The 15728-nt window shown below is 42.5% G+C and overlaps 1 protein-coding gene, 1 non-coding gene and 1 pseudogene across 2 annotated transcripts; 2 read left to right on the plus strand and 1 right to left on the minus strand.

The window, feature by feature from the left end:
- The first annotated feature begins 212 nt into the window (after positions 1-212).
- Positions 213-4861, plus strand: RPL39 (ribosomal protein L39). The gene is made up of 3 exons (XM_054580339.1): positions 213-322; positions 2267-2370; positions 4571-4861. The coding sequence occupies exons 1-3, from the start codon at positions 320-322 to the stop codon at positions 4617-4619; spliced, it is 156 nt and encodes a 51-aa protein (XP_054436314.1). The 5' UTR covers positions 213-319; the 3' UTR covers positions 4620-4861.
- Positions 3964-4094, plus strand: LOC129076165 (small nucleolar RNA SNORA69). The gene has a single exon (XR_008529721.1). It is a non-coding gene; the product is annotated as a small nucleolar RNA SNORA69 (small nucleolar RNA).
- Positions 4862-6221: 1360 nt separating the features above from the next.
- Positions 6222-7204, minus strand: LOC129076128 (tropomyosin alpha-4 chain-like; annotated as a pseudogene).
- Positions 7205-15728: the final 8524 nt, after the last annotated feature.

The raw sequence follows: 15728 nt of genomic DNA on the forward strand, positions 1-15728 counted from the left end.
CTGCTTTGGTATTTATAATGGTTATCGTCCTCATCCACGAAGCAGATGCCCCCGGCGCAATGACGGACTCCAAGGGAGCCACGTACAGAACACACTCATAGCAAATTTCATTTCTTAGGAACGAGCCCGGTTTCCCACAGGTCCAAGGGAGCGCGTAAGGGGAGGAGCCAGTCCGGAGGAGGTGGTGAAGGCATTGCGTCAATGCCCCGGCACCGCCCCTCAAGCCCTCCCCCAGCAGTGCACAGCGTAAACACGTCTTTCCGCTTCCTCCTTTCTTTTTCTCCGCCATCGTGGTACGTGAGGTTCATTCTTCTTCGCCATGGTAAGTCCATCCTTTTCCATCGGCGCGAGGGTGACCTCCCGAGGTTTGAGGTCTCCCGCGAGCTCGGCTGCGCCGTGGAATGAGCCGGGGTGCGGGGCCCTTTTAGAGGCTTTTTGCGAGAAAGGTCGAGTTTGGTTACCGCTCCAGTTGGCAGGCCTGGCGGGAAGCAACTGAGCAATGAAGCACCTGGGAAGGAGCGTGCTACGCTGGCGCCACGAGGTCTGACGGGTGCACTGTGCTTCAGGCTGCTGCCCAGATGATCAGGGCTCCGCTTCCCTTCGCCTCTCTCCCGCAGCAGACTGTAATTCTGAGACAGAAGTCGGGGGGGCACCCCAGAAATCAAGGCCTAACTGTGGGCAGCCTGCGACGAGTACCTGGCATCAAGAATGGAATGTGGGGTGCTGATTTTCGTAAAGTTTTTTTTAACTTTGCGGCCAGGACCCTACCGTATTATGAGCTTCCAGGACATTTTAGTCTTTTGTTAAAGGACTTCAGCTTCATCCCCTGGAAGCGCCTGGAACAAGGGGTGCTGTGACGTGAACCTATTTGTCGACTGGGCATTCTTTGTAAAATGCCAACTGCGGACAGTCACTGTTGTGGTTTTTTTCCAGTAACAGTTCCCTGAGAAGATAAAATTATTTTCTTGAAGATTTTTATTTATTTTCGGAGAGAGGGGAAGGGAGGGAGAAAGAGAGGGACAGAAACATCAATGTGCGGCTGCCCTGTTGTGTGCCCACTACTGGAAACCTGGCCCGTAAGCCAGGCTTGTGCCCTGATTGAGAATCCACCGGGCGATTTGTTGGTTCGCGGACCGGCACTCAATCCACTGAGCCACCCTAGGCAGGGCGAGAAGTCGAGATTCTTTATAGGCTTCTAGGTATGGAGAGGATCAGTATTTGGTGTTTTATGGTTTTAATAGTTGACAGGAAATTTAATTCACAACTGCTGGGGGAGAGGGGTGTAATCTTTTTTATGATGGCTCCTGTTTTTTAAGGGTGTGTTGGGCCGCATTTGCCAGACTTTAGACCAGCATTCGTGGCATTTCTTTAGATTGTACTGCAGACGAGTGTGGGGTGGTTGTGGTTGGACTTAGATGACCAGTGTTCTTCATGAAAGCCAAAAGATGCAAAGAGAAATGGGGAAAGTCATCCTTGAAAAAGTGCCATTTTAAATAGCATTAGGCCCTGACTGGTGTGGCTTAGTGGATTGGCCGCCAGCCTGTGAACCCAAAAGTCACTTGTAAAGTTCCCGGTCAGGGCACATGCCTGGGTTGGGGGCCAGATCCCCAGTAGGGGGCGCATGAGAAGCAACTGATGAATGTATCTCACACATCGATGCCCCCCCCCGAAAATAAATAAAATCTTTAATAAAAATAGCGTTGGCATTTGTATCAAAATGATCAGCGGGTTAGAACAAATATACTGAATGTAAAGGACGTTGTATAAATCTTAATCTCACAGTGAGCCTGGAAAGTGGGTACTCCTGTTTCAAAAAGAAGGGCATTGAGACTTCCTGACTTGCATGTTACACATCATTTGCTTTACTAAGAGCTGTGTTCTTGAAAACCAAGTTCTCTAGCTCTCAATCATCCCCTGTGTAATCCTTGTAGGGAAGACTGGAAGGTAACCTTACCTCAGAACACAGAGGATCTGGGTTTGAATCTCAGCTCTGCACAGTAATACTTTTAACTTTGGGGTTAGTTTACATACCTTCCTGACTCTAGTTTATTTATTTTTTTTATTTGAACAGTAGGAATTATGGCATCTGCCTCCAGAGAAGTTGCAAGGAACAAAACAAAGGGCATGAGGGGTTTGGCATTGGGAGGGTTGTTTTTGGTCTATATTAAGCAGTCAGATGTTTGTTGGATTGAGGGAATTCTTGCCTTTGAATCTTCTGAGCAAGTTCTGGTATTAACTGTGTAAATTGATTGAATATCCTTTCCAGTCTTCTCACAAGACTTTCAGGATCAAGAGGTTCCTGGCCAAGAAACAAAAGCAGAATCGGCCCATTCCCCAATGGATTCGGATGAAAACTGGTAATAAAATCAGGTAAGGACACCACCCTCCTGTTTTGTTTTTTTAAGATTGCTTTTGGGGCCTAAATATACAATTAAAAGTAATATACAATCCAGTTTACCCTGTACCACCATCCTGAAATTCTTTTTTTGAAATGAGCTTCCTCTGGATTTCTGGACAGCACACACACAGCCCCACAGCTGGACTTACAGACGGGCTCTCTTCCAATATTTGTTAATTTCCTGGTTGTCTTCAGTATGGGCCGGAGGGTGAAATGGAAGGCTGTCTCATTACACATCCCAGTGGGGAAGACCATGATGCTTATCCAATCCGTCTTTGAAATGTTTGTTTTTAAAGATTGGAATATTGTCCTCCACTTCTGAAGTAGTTGGATCGATGGCTTCGGAAGAAAGATATTACTACAGTAGATATACTTCAAAGGACCTTCAATCCAAGGTCATCTAAGCCAACTCCAAGGGCTCACAACCAGTGACATCCCTGGTGTGTTAAACAGCGACATGTGAAAATTGCTGTCCGCTATATGCCAGTTTGCTACATTTGGTTTATTGGGTACTAGACGTTAGTCTTTATTTATGCATGTTAATGTGTAGGAGATGTCTTATTGTTACTGGTGCAGCTAGAATTTAAATATTTGTTTCTTACAGGGAGAGGAAGAGAGGGAAAAAGGGAGAAAAGCATCGTTTGGTTGCCTTTTGTATTGCCTGAGCAGGACCAAACCTGTAACCTAGGCGTGTGCCCAGACCAGGAATCAAACTTGTGACCTCTTGCTTTGTGGCATGATGCCCAACCAACTGAGCCATACCAGTCAGGGCTACAGCTAGAATGTAAAGCATGTGGTGTTACCATCATATAATACTGAGAAAAAAGCATTGAGTCACTTGGTGAAGTGGTTTGTTTGGCAGCTCAGCGCTGCTACAAGTTCGATGGAATTCTGTTGAGAGCATCAGACATCCATACTAAAGCCCCTCACACTCCCCCTTTTAACATATCAACATGATCATCAGCCTCTCTGTCCAGTGATGGTGGGGCCTGCCTTTATATTATAGGTTGTTTTAAGGAATTAAAGAAATCTATGTGAAGTTCAGTGCCTTCACTGAGAAGGGTACCTACAATGATCAAGATTAGTCTCTTGTTCCATAGACTTTGTCTTTAGCATTCCACACTCTTGGCACAACAGAATGATTTTTCTATTGTCTCAGCTGTCTTCCACCTTTTAAAATGTATTGAAAGCAGCCTTGGCCAGGTGGCTCAGTTAATTGGAGAGTCATTCCATACACCAAAAAGGATGCGGGTTTGATCCCCGGTTGGGGCCCATGCAGGAGATGAATGTTTCTCCCTTCCTCTCTTTAAAAATCAGTAAACATATCCTCAGGTGAGGATAAAAAATGAATTGAGCCCTATCTGGTGTGGCTTAGTGGATTGAGTGCTGGCCTGCGAACTGAAAGGTCGCTGGTTCAATTCCCAGTCAGGGCACAAATCTGGATTGTGGGCCAGGTCCCCAGTTGGGGGTGTGCGAGAGGCAGCCAATTGATACATCTCTTACACATCAATGTTTCCCTCCTTCCCCCTCTCTGAAAATAAAAAAAAAATCTTTAAAAAGTATTGAAAGCAGGTTGCAATTACAGTGCTTCATTTTGTGGAAGTACTGCCATTATCCTGCTGAAAGAAAATCTTGTGTTGACCATCTTTGATTTTGCCTTCAAGGGTAATATCATGACGGACTGACATGGACAGTTCTGAGATGGCCTTACCACTGCAAATCATTTGTGTCGGTATTGAAGTGACTGAGGATGTTAATGTGTAAAATTATACAGGAGCTTTTATGTGTATGTGTGACCCATTATGTGGAAATGACTTTTTGATTTCTACAGAAAGGAGGGGGGTTCAAAATATACATGTGTCTGTCTGGGTCTGCCCCAGGTCTGCTGAATCAAAGGTAGGTGAGTGTACACTCGGGGAAGGGAAAGCTTCCCCACTTGCTCCTATACCCTGGAATCATTTTGAGAGGTAAAAATTTGATTTGACTAGTTCTTAAACATCTAGCAAATCATTTTTTACTCTCCAAAAAGAGCTCCAAACTTGTTAAGGAAGGAAAAAGTGGGACCTTTTGCCTTTCAAGGCTTTTATGGTGCTTAAAGGGCAAAGTTTATGTTGTTGAGAGCAGCTAAACTGAGGTCAGGCTGTCTTTAACTTTCAGTTTCCTTCTGTATAGGTACAACTCCAAGAGGAGACATTGGAGAAGAACCAAACTGGGTCTTTAAGGAAACACGCATGACATTGGAGAAGAACCAAAACTGGTTCTATAAGGAAGGGCACATCAGAGATGGCTCACATGTTTATGCTCTCTATTCATGTCTGCCTCTTGAAATCACAGAAAAGACTACTACTGTCTGGACAGTCTGGCATTTTAATTGGGAAGTTGTTGGAAAAATGATTTTTCTCTTGATTTTTTTTCCTGCAGTGGTAGTAGGTTAGTTCATTAATAAATGTGAGGCGATTTAAACCACTGTTGTATTCTGATTTGTGAGTATTCAATGATGCAAATGTTCTCTGGCTACTAAGTATCATACTTCATATGGCTAGTGTGAGTAAGGAACTGATTTTTTTTTTAGTTTATGTAAAAAGTTTTATTTGACCAAAATATAAGAAGTGATAATATTACATATGATACAGTTGCAATCTAAGTAAAGAGTGGATTTTATTCAGTTACACAATTTTCTAGTGTATCTCCTCGGTAGTGTGGAAAGCAACAAATAGTGAAGGGTAAGGGCAGAGGAGTCGGGAAGCTAGCTCCCCACACTGCTGGGGAATATGGAAAGTTTCAGCTGTGATGTTAACTGAAAAAGCAAAAGTACAACAAAGCCAAATGTGCTGCCCTGGCTGTAAAATACTCCATATCCTGTTGAATCAGGAGTTTCCTGGTCTTTTATTAACTTGGTCCTGACAAAGACATTAAAGTCCTAGATAAGTAAATCTTCAATTTACCATTCCCTAAAGCACAGAGGAGATGAAGGTAGGCGTTACTTTATCTCTGCTGCCAGTGAGGACCTTTCTGCCCGATACTTAATAGAAAACCGCTCTTGCTCAATTATTGATGGCTAGCAGTATTTTTTTTGATATGGCTTCCTAAACAGAACTGAGTTCTACCGTATTCATTCCTGCTGAGTGGATGGCCTCATATCAGTAAATGGTAGGACTATTTCTCAAGCATTCTCGTGGTGACTGTTCAGAGGATGTTTGTTCTGCATGGTAGAGTATGGAAAAGGAAATGCTTAGGTTAATATATCTATGGGTTTATGGGTTTCCACAATAGCCTAATCCCCCTTTTTCTGCTCTGGATGGAAAATTGCCCGTTTTAATGCGCTGGTCCCTGGCCTCCTGTAGGGTGCAGTGGTGGCAGAGAGGTTCTGTTCCTCAAACTTTTTTGAGAGGATAATGCTTTAAAATTTTTTAAAATTTATTTTTATAGAGGGGAAAGGAGGAAAAAAGAGGGAGAGAAACATCAATGTGTGGTTACCTCTGGTGGCCTGGTCTGCAACCCAGGCATGTACCCTGACTGGGAACCCGACTGGCAACCCTTTGATTTGCAGTCCTGCGCTCAATCCACTGAGCCACACCATCCAGGGCATGTTCTTCAACCTTTTAAATTGACCAGTGACTAGATATTAGAGTCTAAGCTCCCAGGATCCAAAAGCCTTCAGTCTTAAAACAGTAATGTTCAATAAGAAACCCCCTGCCTAGCTTAGAAATAAATGCAATTTAAGAATAAAAATACATCTGAAAAATCTGGTGCCGTTCGGGAAAAAGGGGAAGGAATTAGATTAAACTGGTGCTCAAACCTCTGATGCAAAGTATTTAGTCAGCTATTCATAATTCGTGTAGATGCAGTAACAAAAACTTGGTACAAGAGAAGAGAAAGATCTGGAGCTTCTGTTGGAGCAAGACTCTGGTGTTGGTTTACCATTAGGTTCATTTAGTGTCTGATGTAAGCCCACATTCTGTTTGGCCTGGGCAACTTTTTCTTCTAGGTCACCAGTTGTCTTTTCCAGTTTGGCAACTGTTCTTGGCAAATTCAGAACGGGTCTCAGCCTCTTTAAGTTTATCAGACAAGTTTAATTTCTTCATACTTAACCTTCCTTTTCAGAATACTTTTCAGAGGCAGCCTCCAGCGACTTCAGGTTGTTAGTGACATTTCTTGAGTTCTTCCTCCAGGTCACTGCATTTTAGTACCGACGCCTCAGCACGCTCCTCTGTCTTCTCCAGCTTGCCCTCCAGGATGACCAACTTACCAGCTACCTCCTGGTATTCGCAGTCAGCCTCCTCTGCAGTGTGCTTGGCCTTGAGCTGCAGCTCCTGGATCTCCATCTTGCCGTCTTCCCTGCCCCGGTTTTCTATCACCCTCATTCCTCTTGCTCTCATTGGCAACCTTCTCTGCGTCCTCTGGCTTCTGCAGGGCTGTGGCCAGTCATTCTTGAGCCATGTCCAACTCCTCAACGAGGTGGATGCATCGATTGAGAACTGCCACGTTCCCTTCGGCTTGCTCGTGCTCGCCATCCAGTTCCTGCTACAGGCCCTGCGTGCTGTCCTCGCCTCGTCCGCCTGCTGCAGCGCTTGGATCTTGCGTTTCACGGCCTCCAGGGAGGTGAGGCCGGTCATGGAGCGGGGGCGCACGCAGCGGGCGCTCGGTTTGGCTAGACTTGGCTTCAGTGAAAGCTGCAGGAACTGATTTTTAAAATTTTATTTAATTGTAATTATATAACACTAAGTGGCTAGTGGCTTTTATACCTTCTGTTACAGGGAGTGCATATGAGTCATCCTCGTGCCTGAAGGTAGCACATTCTTTTAAAATAAATAGCATCTTTATATGCTCTTCCTCAGTATGAGTAGGAATCACCTGAATCAGAGATTGACAGATTTCTGCTACCTGTTTTTGTACGGCCTATAAACTAGATTTCTGCATTTTAAAATAATTGGGGAAAAGCAAAAGAATATTTTGACACTTAAAACTTACTGGATATTTATGTGCTGGACACTGTTCCAAGTTCTTGGGATTAATCAGTTGGAAGACAACTATATTGTATGTTAGACTCATAACATACGATATAACAAATATATGGGAAAGGTGTGAAGCAATAAGTGTCCTCATTACCCCAGGAATTAGGGTGAAATTGCAGCAAGGGAAAGGGAGTTCTTTAGGTCTGAATCTGAGCTAAGAGAACAGTTTGTTCACCTTCCCCTCAGGTCCAGAGGTAATGTAGTAGCTGCTTTTATTAAGTTTTCCTTCTTTAAGTTATTGACGTCTGGTTTTTCCTAATTTGAACTTGACTTAAATGGTATATAATAATATCTCTGGTTTTAAGGCTTTGTGACATCACAACAGACTAGGATTAGATAAGAGAATTTAGTTATCTGCTGTTAAACCAGATACTACAGATAATCTGCAAATACCACTCTTCTCATTAATTTCTTAGGGTTTTTTTTTTTTTGTTACTTACATTTATTTTTTGTTTTTCAACAATGATATAATTCTATAGAAAAATTTTGAAGACTGATTCTTTACTCAGATTATCCTATTAAAAAGCAAAGTTAATTTTTAATTTTTTTTATTTTTTCAATTACAGTTGACATATAATATTAACTTCAGGTATACAACAGTGATTATACATTTATATAACTTATCAAGTGATCACCCTGATAAATCTAGTATCCACCTGGCACTGTACAGTTGTATACTGACTATATTCCCTATGTGGTGCTTTATACTTTATATCTCCATGACTATTTCAGAGGGACTTATTTTTTAAAGATTTCATTCATTTTCAGAGAGAGGACAAGGCAGGGAGAAAGAAAGAGAAACATTGACTGACTGCCTCTTGTTTGTCCCCAAATGAGGACCCAACCTGCAACCCAGGCGTGTGCCCTGACAGGAAATTGAACCAGCAACCTTTCAGTTCGCAAGCCAGTGCTCAATCCACTGAGCCACTCCAGCCAGGGCCCTGTGACTATTTTCTGACTACCAATTTTGTACTTAATCCCTTCAACCTTCTCACCTAACCCCCCATACCACCTCAAAACTATCAAAATGTTCTCTGTATCTATGAGTTTGTTTCTGTTCTGTTCATTTGTTTTTTAGATTCCACATATAAGTAAAATCATGGCACTTGCCTCTCTCTGACTTGCTTCACTCAGCACAATACCTTCTAGGTCCGTCCAGGTTGTTGCAGATGGCAAGATTTCATTCTTATGGCTCAGTCATATTTCATTGTATGTATGTATGTACCACCTGTTTACCCATTCATCTATTGATGGACACTTAGGCCATGCCCATACCTTGGCTACTATAAATAATGCTGCAGTGAACATGGGGTATATGTGTCTTTTCAAACTAGTGTTTCGGGTTTCTTTAAATACCCAGAAGTGGTATTGCTGGGTTCTTTTGTATCTTGTTAACGGCCTTTGTGTTAAACTTTCTTTTGTCTGGTGTAAGTATTGCTATCCCAGCTTTTTTTTTTTTCTTGTTACTATTTTCATGAAATATCTCAATCTCTTTACTTTGAGTCTGTGTGTGTCTTTGGACATGAAGTGCATCTCTTGTAGACAGCATATGTAAAGGTCTTGTTTTCTTATCCATTTAGCCATGCTATATCTTTTTAAATTTTATTATCATTTTTTTAATCCTCACCTAAAGATGTTTATTGATTTGAGAGAGAGAGAGAGAGATTTTTTTTGTACTTAAAGAAGACCCTTTAACATTTTATATAATACTGGTTTGATGGTGATAAACTCCTTTAGCTTTTTCTTGTCTGGGAAGGTCTTCATCTGTCCTTCATGATAGCTTTGCTGGGTAGAGTTCATTGTAGGTTTTTGCTTTTCATCACTTCAAATATTTCATGCCAGTCCCTTCTGGCCTTCAAAGTTCCTGTTGAGAAATAGGTGACAGTCTTATGGGAGCTCCCTTGTAGGTAACTAATGCCTTTTCTCTTGCCTCTTTGGGTTCATCTTGTTTGGGACTTTATATGCTTCCTGGACTTATATGTCTATTTCCTTCACCAAGTTAAGGAAGTTTCCACCATTTGCTTGGGACAAGGTGAGGAGTGTTGACCAACTTGATGGAGACTTATATATGACTGAGCTTTGTAGGGGAGGGCTCATCAAAGGGTCATCAGTTTGATTCCCAGTCAGGGCACATGCCTGGGTTGTGGGCCAGGTCCCCAGTAGAGGGCACACAAGAGGCAACCACACATCGATGTTTCTCCCCCTCTCCTCCTTTCCCCTCTAAAAATAAATAAATAAATCTTTTTTTAAAAAGGAACAATGGCCTCTGCTGGAGCTCAGAGCTAATGAGTCCCCATAGGCATGTGTAGGCCCTTTCGGAGGAATGCCTGGGACTCCAGAATCCCTCTCGCACTCAGCCACAGTCCCTACTGCTTTTCACAGGCAGAAGTTATGGGGGCTTCTCTTCCTAGCACTGGAACCCTGGGCTCTGACTCCTTGCTCCTTGGGTCGGAGGGTAGGGGGCTCTAAGATTGATAGCCCCAATTTTTAACCACCACACATGGGTGTGGGACAAGACCATTTTGCTTCTCCACCCCTCCTACCAGCCTCCATGTGGCTTAATATCCTTAGTTACAGCATTTATGTTCAGTTAGACTTCAGTTTAGTTGGGATTTTGATGTGGTTATGGGAGGAGGTGGGTTACCTGCTCTGTCATCGCGAATAAAATCCTATTAACACTTCTGAAAATAATACCTCAGCCTCACTATTCAGAGTGGGTTGGGAAGTCCTTATGAGCCCAGGGAGGTTGTGACAAGGCCAAGGTCACACAAAGTGATCTTTCACTTTGACCTTGAATAGGTAAGATGAGAATTGAAAGAGAATGTTACAGGGTTACCAGTGTTGGTTGGCTGTGTATAAGGGATTTCTTTTGAGCCTGGGAGTTGGACAACAGGTTCTAGTTCCAGTGGCCCCTCTACCTTGTACAATTGCTAGTAGTTGTTTCCTCATCTGTGATGGACTATATCCATACTTCTTGAAGGGAGGGATGGGAACTTAGGATTTATATTTACCCACAAGAAGTGCATTATAAGATGTCGGCTTTTGACAACGAAATATCAGAAACAAATTGGGGAAAATCCCATTTGCTATAGCAACAAGAAAAATAAAGTACCTTGGAATAAACCTAACCAAGAAAGTAAAAGACCTGGCCTCAGAAAACTACACAACATTGAAGAAAGAAATTAAGAGACAAATGGAAGCATATATTGTGTTCATGGATTGGAAGAATTAACAGCAAAATGTTCATACTACCCAAAGCAACTTAACAGAGTCAATGCAATCCCTATTAAAATACCAATGACATTTCACAGATACAAAGCAAACATTTTGAAATTTTATATGGAAGCATAAATGACCCTGAGTAGCTGCCACAATTTTGAGAAGAACAAAATAGGGATCACAATATCTGACCTCAAACTATATTACAAGGCCACTATCAAAACATCTGGTACTGGCATAAGAACACAGATCAATGGAATAGAATAGAGAGCCCAGAAGCAAACACATCTATAGTCAATATTTGACAAAGGGGGAAGAAGCATAAAATGGAGTAAAAATAGCCTCTTTGACAAATGGTTTTGGGAGATCTGGACAATTACATGTCAAAAAAAAAATGAAACCACCACTAATTTACACCATACGAAAACTCAAGATGGATAAAATAGGTATAAGTCACAACATATTGAGAGTCCTAGAGGAGAACAGGAAAATCTTGGGTAGTCCACACAGCAATGTTTTCACTGATGTCCCTTAGAGCAAGGGATATAAAAAAGAATAAACAGATGGGACTTCGTCAAAATAAAAAGCTGCACAGCTAAAGAAAACAGCAAAATGAAAAGGGAACCAACTGAATGGGAAAATATATTTGCCAATGATACCTTGGACGAGCATCTGATATCCAAAATATATAAAGAACTCATGTCTCCACGCCGGGAAGACACCATCCAATTAAAAAATGGGCAAAGGACTTGAATATACACTTCTCCACAAGGAGGACATACAGAGGGCCCAGAGACATGAAAGGATGCTCAGCATCACTAGCCATCAGAGAGATGCAAGTTAAAACCACAGTGATACCATTTTACACTGGTCAGAATGGCCATCATTAACAAATCAATGAAACAAATGCTGGCGAGGCTGTGGAGAAAAGGGGCACCCAAATACACTGTTGGTGAGAATGTACACTGGTGCCGCTACTGTGGAAAACTATGGAATTACCTCAAAACACTAAAGATGTAGCTGCCTATTGACCCAGTGATTTTGCTGCTGGGATTATACCCTAAGAATCTCAAAACACCAGTTCAAAAGAACGTATGCACCCCAATGTTCATAGCAGCACAGTTTACAATAGCAAAGTGCTGGAAGCAACCTAAGTGCCCATCAGTAAGTGAATGGATCAAAAAATGATGGTACATTTACAGAATGGAATACTATGCAGCAGAAAGAGCTCCTACCCTTCGTGACAGTATGGATTATGGATGGATCTGGAGAGCATTATGCTAAGTGAAATAAGCCAGGGAGTGAAAGACAAATATATGATCTCACCTATAAGTAGTACCTAATAGCAAAATGTAACCAGAATTACTGAAATAAAGAACAAACTGACAGTAACCAGAGGGGTGGGGTGAGGGGGATAATGGGGGGAAGAAAGGAAAGGGTTGTCAAAGAACATGTATGAAGGACCCATGGACAAAGCCAAAGGGGGGTAGTATTGAGTGGGAGGTGGGGCAGGGGAAAGTGGTGACAAGAAAATGGAGACAACTGTACTTGGACAACAATAAAAAAGATTAAAAAGATGCCAGCTTTTGCAAGATAATAGTCAACCCTGTGGTGATTTCCCTTGATGGCCTACTGAGAAGCAGGCAGCAGCATTGTGGTGGTCAAGAGTTGGCAGGCTGAAATTTGTTCTTTATCATTGACCAGCTGTAGGCCTGTGTTACCTGTAGCATGGGGCCAGTGGGACCTCCCTCAGGGCTGTGAATATGAAATGTAATGCACTACAGCAGTCAATTCAGTGCCTGACTGGGAAAAGGAGAAGAGGAATGGGGAGTGAGCAGGATGAAATGTTGGTGTGGATAACTCCCCAGCAGACGTGCTACATGCTGGATAAAACTAAAATAAGACACAGGGACCAAAGATAGTGGGGCAGGGCATCTTGTCATGGGAGAAGTCAGGTGGGAGATGGTGCTCCTTGACAGTCAACTTGGGACTGCTTGTCCAAAGCTGTTGATGGGGATTATGGCAGGGACAGCAAGACAGGATGTGACTCTCAGCCTGACCCTAAGTAAAACTCTTCTCTTGATCAATTTGAATAATTAAATTCCAGAGGAGCTGATATAATAATATAGATGTTTTATTGCTTCATAAAGCTGCTTCATAAAGGCAGAGATTCATATAATAGTAATAATGAGGGAAATGATAGAGAAACACACCGAAAAACAAAAAAAACACCACCAGAAGCATAGCCCAGACCAGTCATTTTCTAGAAGGAAAGAAAAAAGTAAAATTTAAAAGTATACACCCTTCTCCAATAAAAAACTTCACTGCCAGCCCTGGCCAGTGTGGCTCAGTTGATTGGAGTGTTCTCCTGTGCACCTGAAGGTTGTGAGTTTGATTCCCAGTCAGGGCGCATACCTAGATTGTAGGTTTGATCCTGGTTGGGCTGTGGACAGGTCACAGGTGATCAATATTTGTCTCTAAAAGCAATGAAAATACATCCTCAGTTGAAGAGAAAAAAACCCCAAAACTCACTGTCAGTACTGGAAATATAAGCTTTTAAAAAATAACATACATACAGAAAAGTACGTTTGCAAGGATATAGCATGATAACTTTTCACAGGGTCAACCCAGTCGTGTCACTACCACCCAGATCAGGGGCCACAATGTGATCATTATCCCAGAAGCCCCTCCTTGGGCCCCCTTCCAGTCACCATCACCCCTAAGTATAACAACTGTCCTAGTATTTAACAAATAAACTAGTCTTGCCTGTTTTTACGTTTTACATAAATGGAATAATAAACTGTGCACTTTTGTGTCTTGCTTCTTTTCCTCACTATCACATTAGATCGACCCAAGTTTCTGCATGCAGTTGTGCATGATTCGTTTTCATTGCTGTGTACTGTCTACCGTGTGAATACACCACAATTTGTTTCCCCACTTCCCTGTTGATAGGTATTTATTCATAAAGTTTCCAATTTGGGGCCTTTGTGACTAGTGCTGCTGTGAACATCTTTTTATATACCTTATTTTGCCATGTATAATGTGCTCCCATGTTTTTGTGCACATTATACACAGGATTCTAATGCCCATGGTGTGTAATTATACCCATGTATGATGTGCATCCTTATTTTTCCCTCAAAAATTTGTGCAAAAAAGTGCATTATACATGGCAAAATATGGTATTATTTGTCTAACATATGCATCTCACTACAGGTGATTTAGTTTTCATTTTTGTATTTCTTAGGATGTATAGATAAAAATGTTTTTATAAGGAGAAGAAAGCTAATTAAAATTTCTACAAGTATGTTTATAATCTGAAAAAATTATAAAGAACAGGAAAATTAACCCTGGTTGAGTGGCTTGGTTGGAGCAACATCCTGTATACCAAAAGGTTGGGGATTTGATCCCCAGTCAGGTCACATACCTAAGTTGCGAGTTCGATCCCTGGTTGGGACTCCTAACAGGAAACAACCAATTGATGTTTTTTACATCGATATTTCTCTCTGCCTCTCTCAAATCAATAAAGAGCCTTGGCTGGTGTGGCTCAGTGGGTTGAGTGTTGGCCTGTGAAATGAAAGGTCACTGGTTTGTGCACATGCCTGGATTGTGGGCCAGGTCGCTGGTTGGAGGCATGTGAGAGTCAACAGATCGATGTATGTCTCATACGTTGATGTTTCTCTTCCTTTATTCCTCCCTTCTCCTCTCTAAAAATAAAGTTCCTTTAAAAAAAATCTATAAACATATCCTCAGGTGAGGATTTTTTAAAAGAAAACAGGAAAAATAAACATAACTTTCAGGTTAGAATAGAGCTACTCACATACTTGCTTTTTTTTAAAAAAAGATTATTTATTTAGCCCTGGGTGGTGTGGTTCAGTGGATTGAGTGCCGGCCTGCAAATCAAGGGGTTGCTGGTTTGATTCCCAGTCAGGGCACATGCCTAGGTTGTGGGCTGGGTCCCCAGTGGGGGGCACTTGAGAGGCAACCGCATATTGATGTTTCTCTTCCTCTATTTATTTTTAGAGAGTGGGGAAGGGAGGGAGAAAGAGAGGAAGAGAAACATAAATGTGTGTGAGATACATTGATCTGCTGCCTGTCTCACACCCCCAACTGGGGACCCGACCCGCAACCCAGGCATGTGCCCTGACTGGGAATTGAACCAGCGACCTTTCAGTTTGCAGACTGGTGTTCAACCCTCTGAACCACACCAGCCAGGGCTGTTGCTTTCTTTATTAAAAGCAAAAGAAGGGAATCTAATACACACCTTCAAAGATGTCTCATGGAACCCAGGGCAGGGCGGCAGCCAGACAACTGCTTGTGCGTGCTGACGCGGTCTCGCTCGTGCGTGCTGTCTCTTTTCTCTCCTCTCTCTCAGGACCTCTGTTACAGCTTCTTTCAGCATATCCGCTTTACTCTTGTCCCTCTTGGCAGACCTACTTCTGCTTCTCTTAGCACAAACAAGGCCAGAGATGGCGGCCTCTGTCTCAGGTTAGATTAGGCGACCAGAGGCGACAGGTAAGAATCTTTGAATCTTAATAGCGTGATCCAGAGAGGATGAGCCTGAATGGCCCAGTAAAGAGTCAGTCAGCTATGGCTGAGGGAGGCAGGGTCTTGTGTAATCATGACTGCTTTGTGGGTGGGCTGTGTGGCCCCCAGAGAAAGCAGTTTGGGCTGAGCAGACGTCCCCAAGAGCATCTACTCCCGTGGAGCTCTGAGCTAGAAATGAGACCTGAGCACTAGTCTCTAGGCCTTTATCCTGTTCTGTTTGCTAGTTTTCACCCAGTGCTTTTTACAGGCCTTCATGCTGGTTTTTGTTTAAGTTTGCTTTTCTGTGGGTATTTTCAGAGGCTTCCAAGAATACTGAGACATGAGAAAAATACTATGTCAAACAAGAGAATCCTGAAACAAATCAGACGTATGAGCTGTGGAGTTTGAAAAAAACATACTTTTTTGACCTAAAACCAAGTTCTTGCGTTTGGACTGCATAGACAGGAGTCCAAGCTAGAATCAAATATTTCCTATCTCCAGAGACTCAGGGACAACTCCCACATTCTTATCTGGAGCCTCTCCTTCTGGAGGGAGCCCTTGTAACTGCCTTA

The sequence above is a fragment of the Pteronotus mesoamericanus genome, unplaced genomic scaffold (assembly GCF_021234165.1).
Source record: "Pteronotus mesoamericanus isolate MK-2021 breed Mesoamerican mustached bat unplaced genomic scaffold, CSHL_Meso_final contig_57, whole genome shotgun sequence".
In the NCBI taxonomy this organism is placed as follows: Eukaryota; Metazoa; Chordata; class Mammalia; order Chiroptera; family Mormoopidae; genus Pteronotus; species Pteronotus mesoamericanus.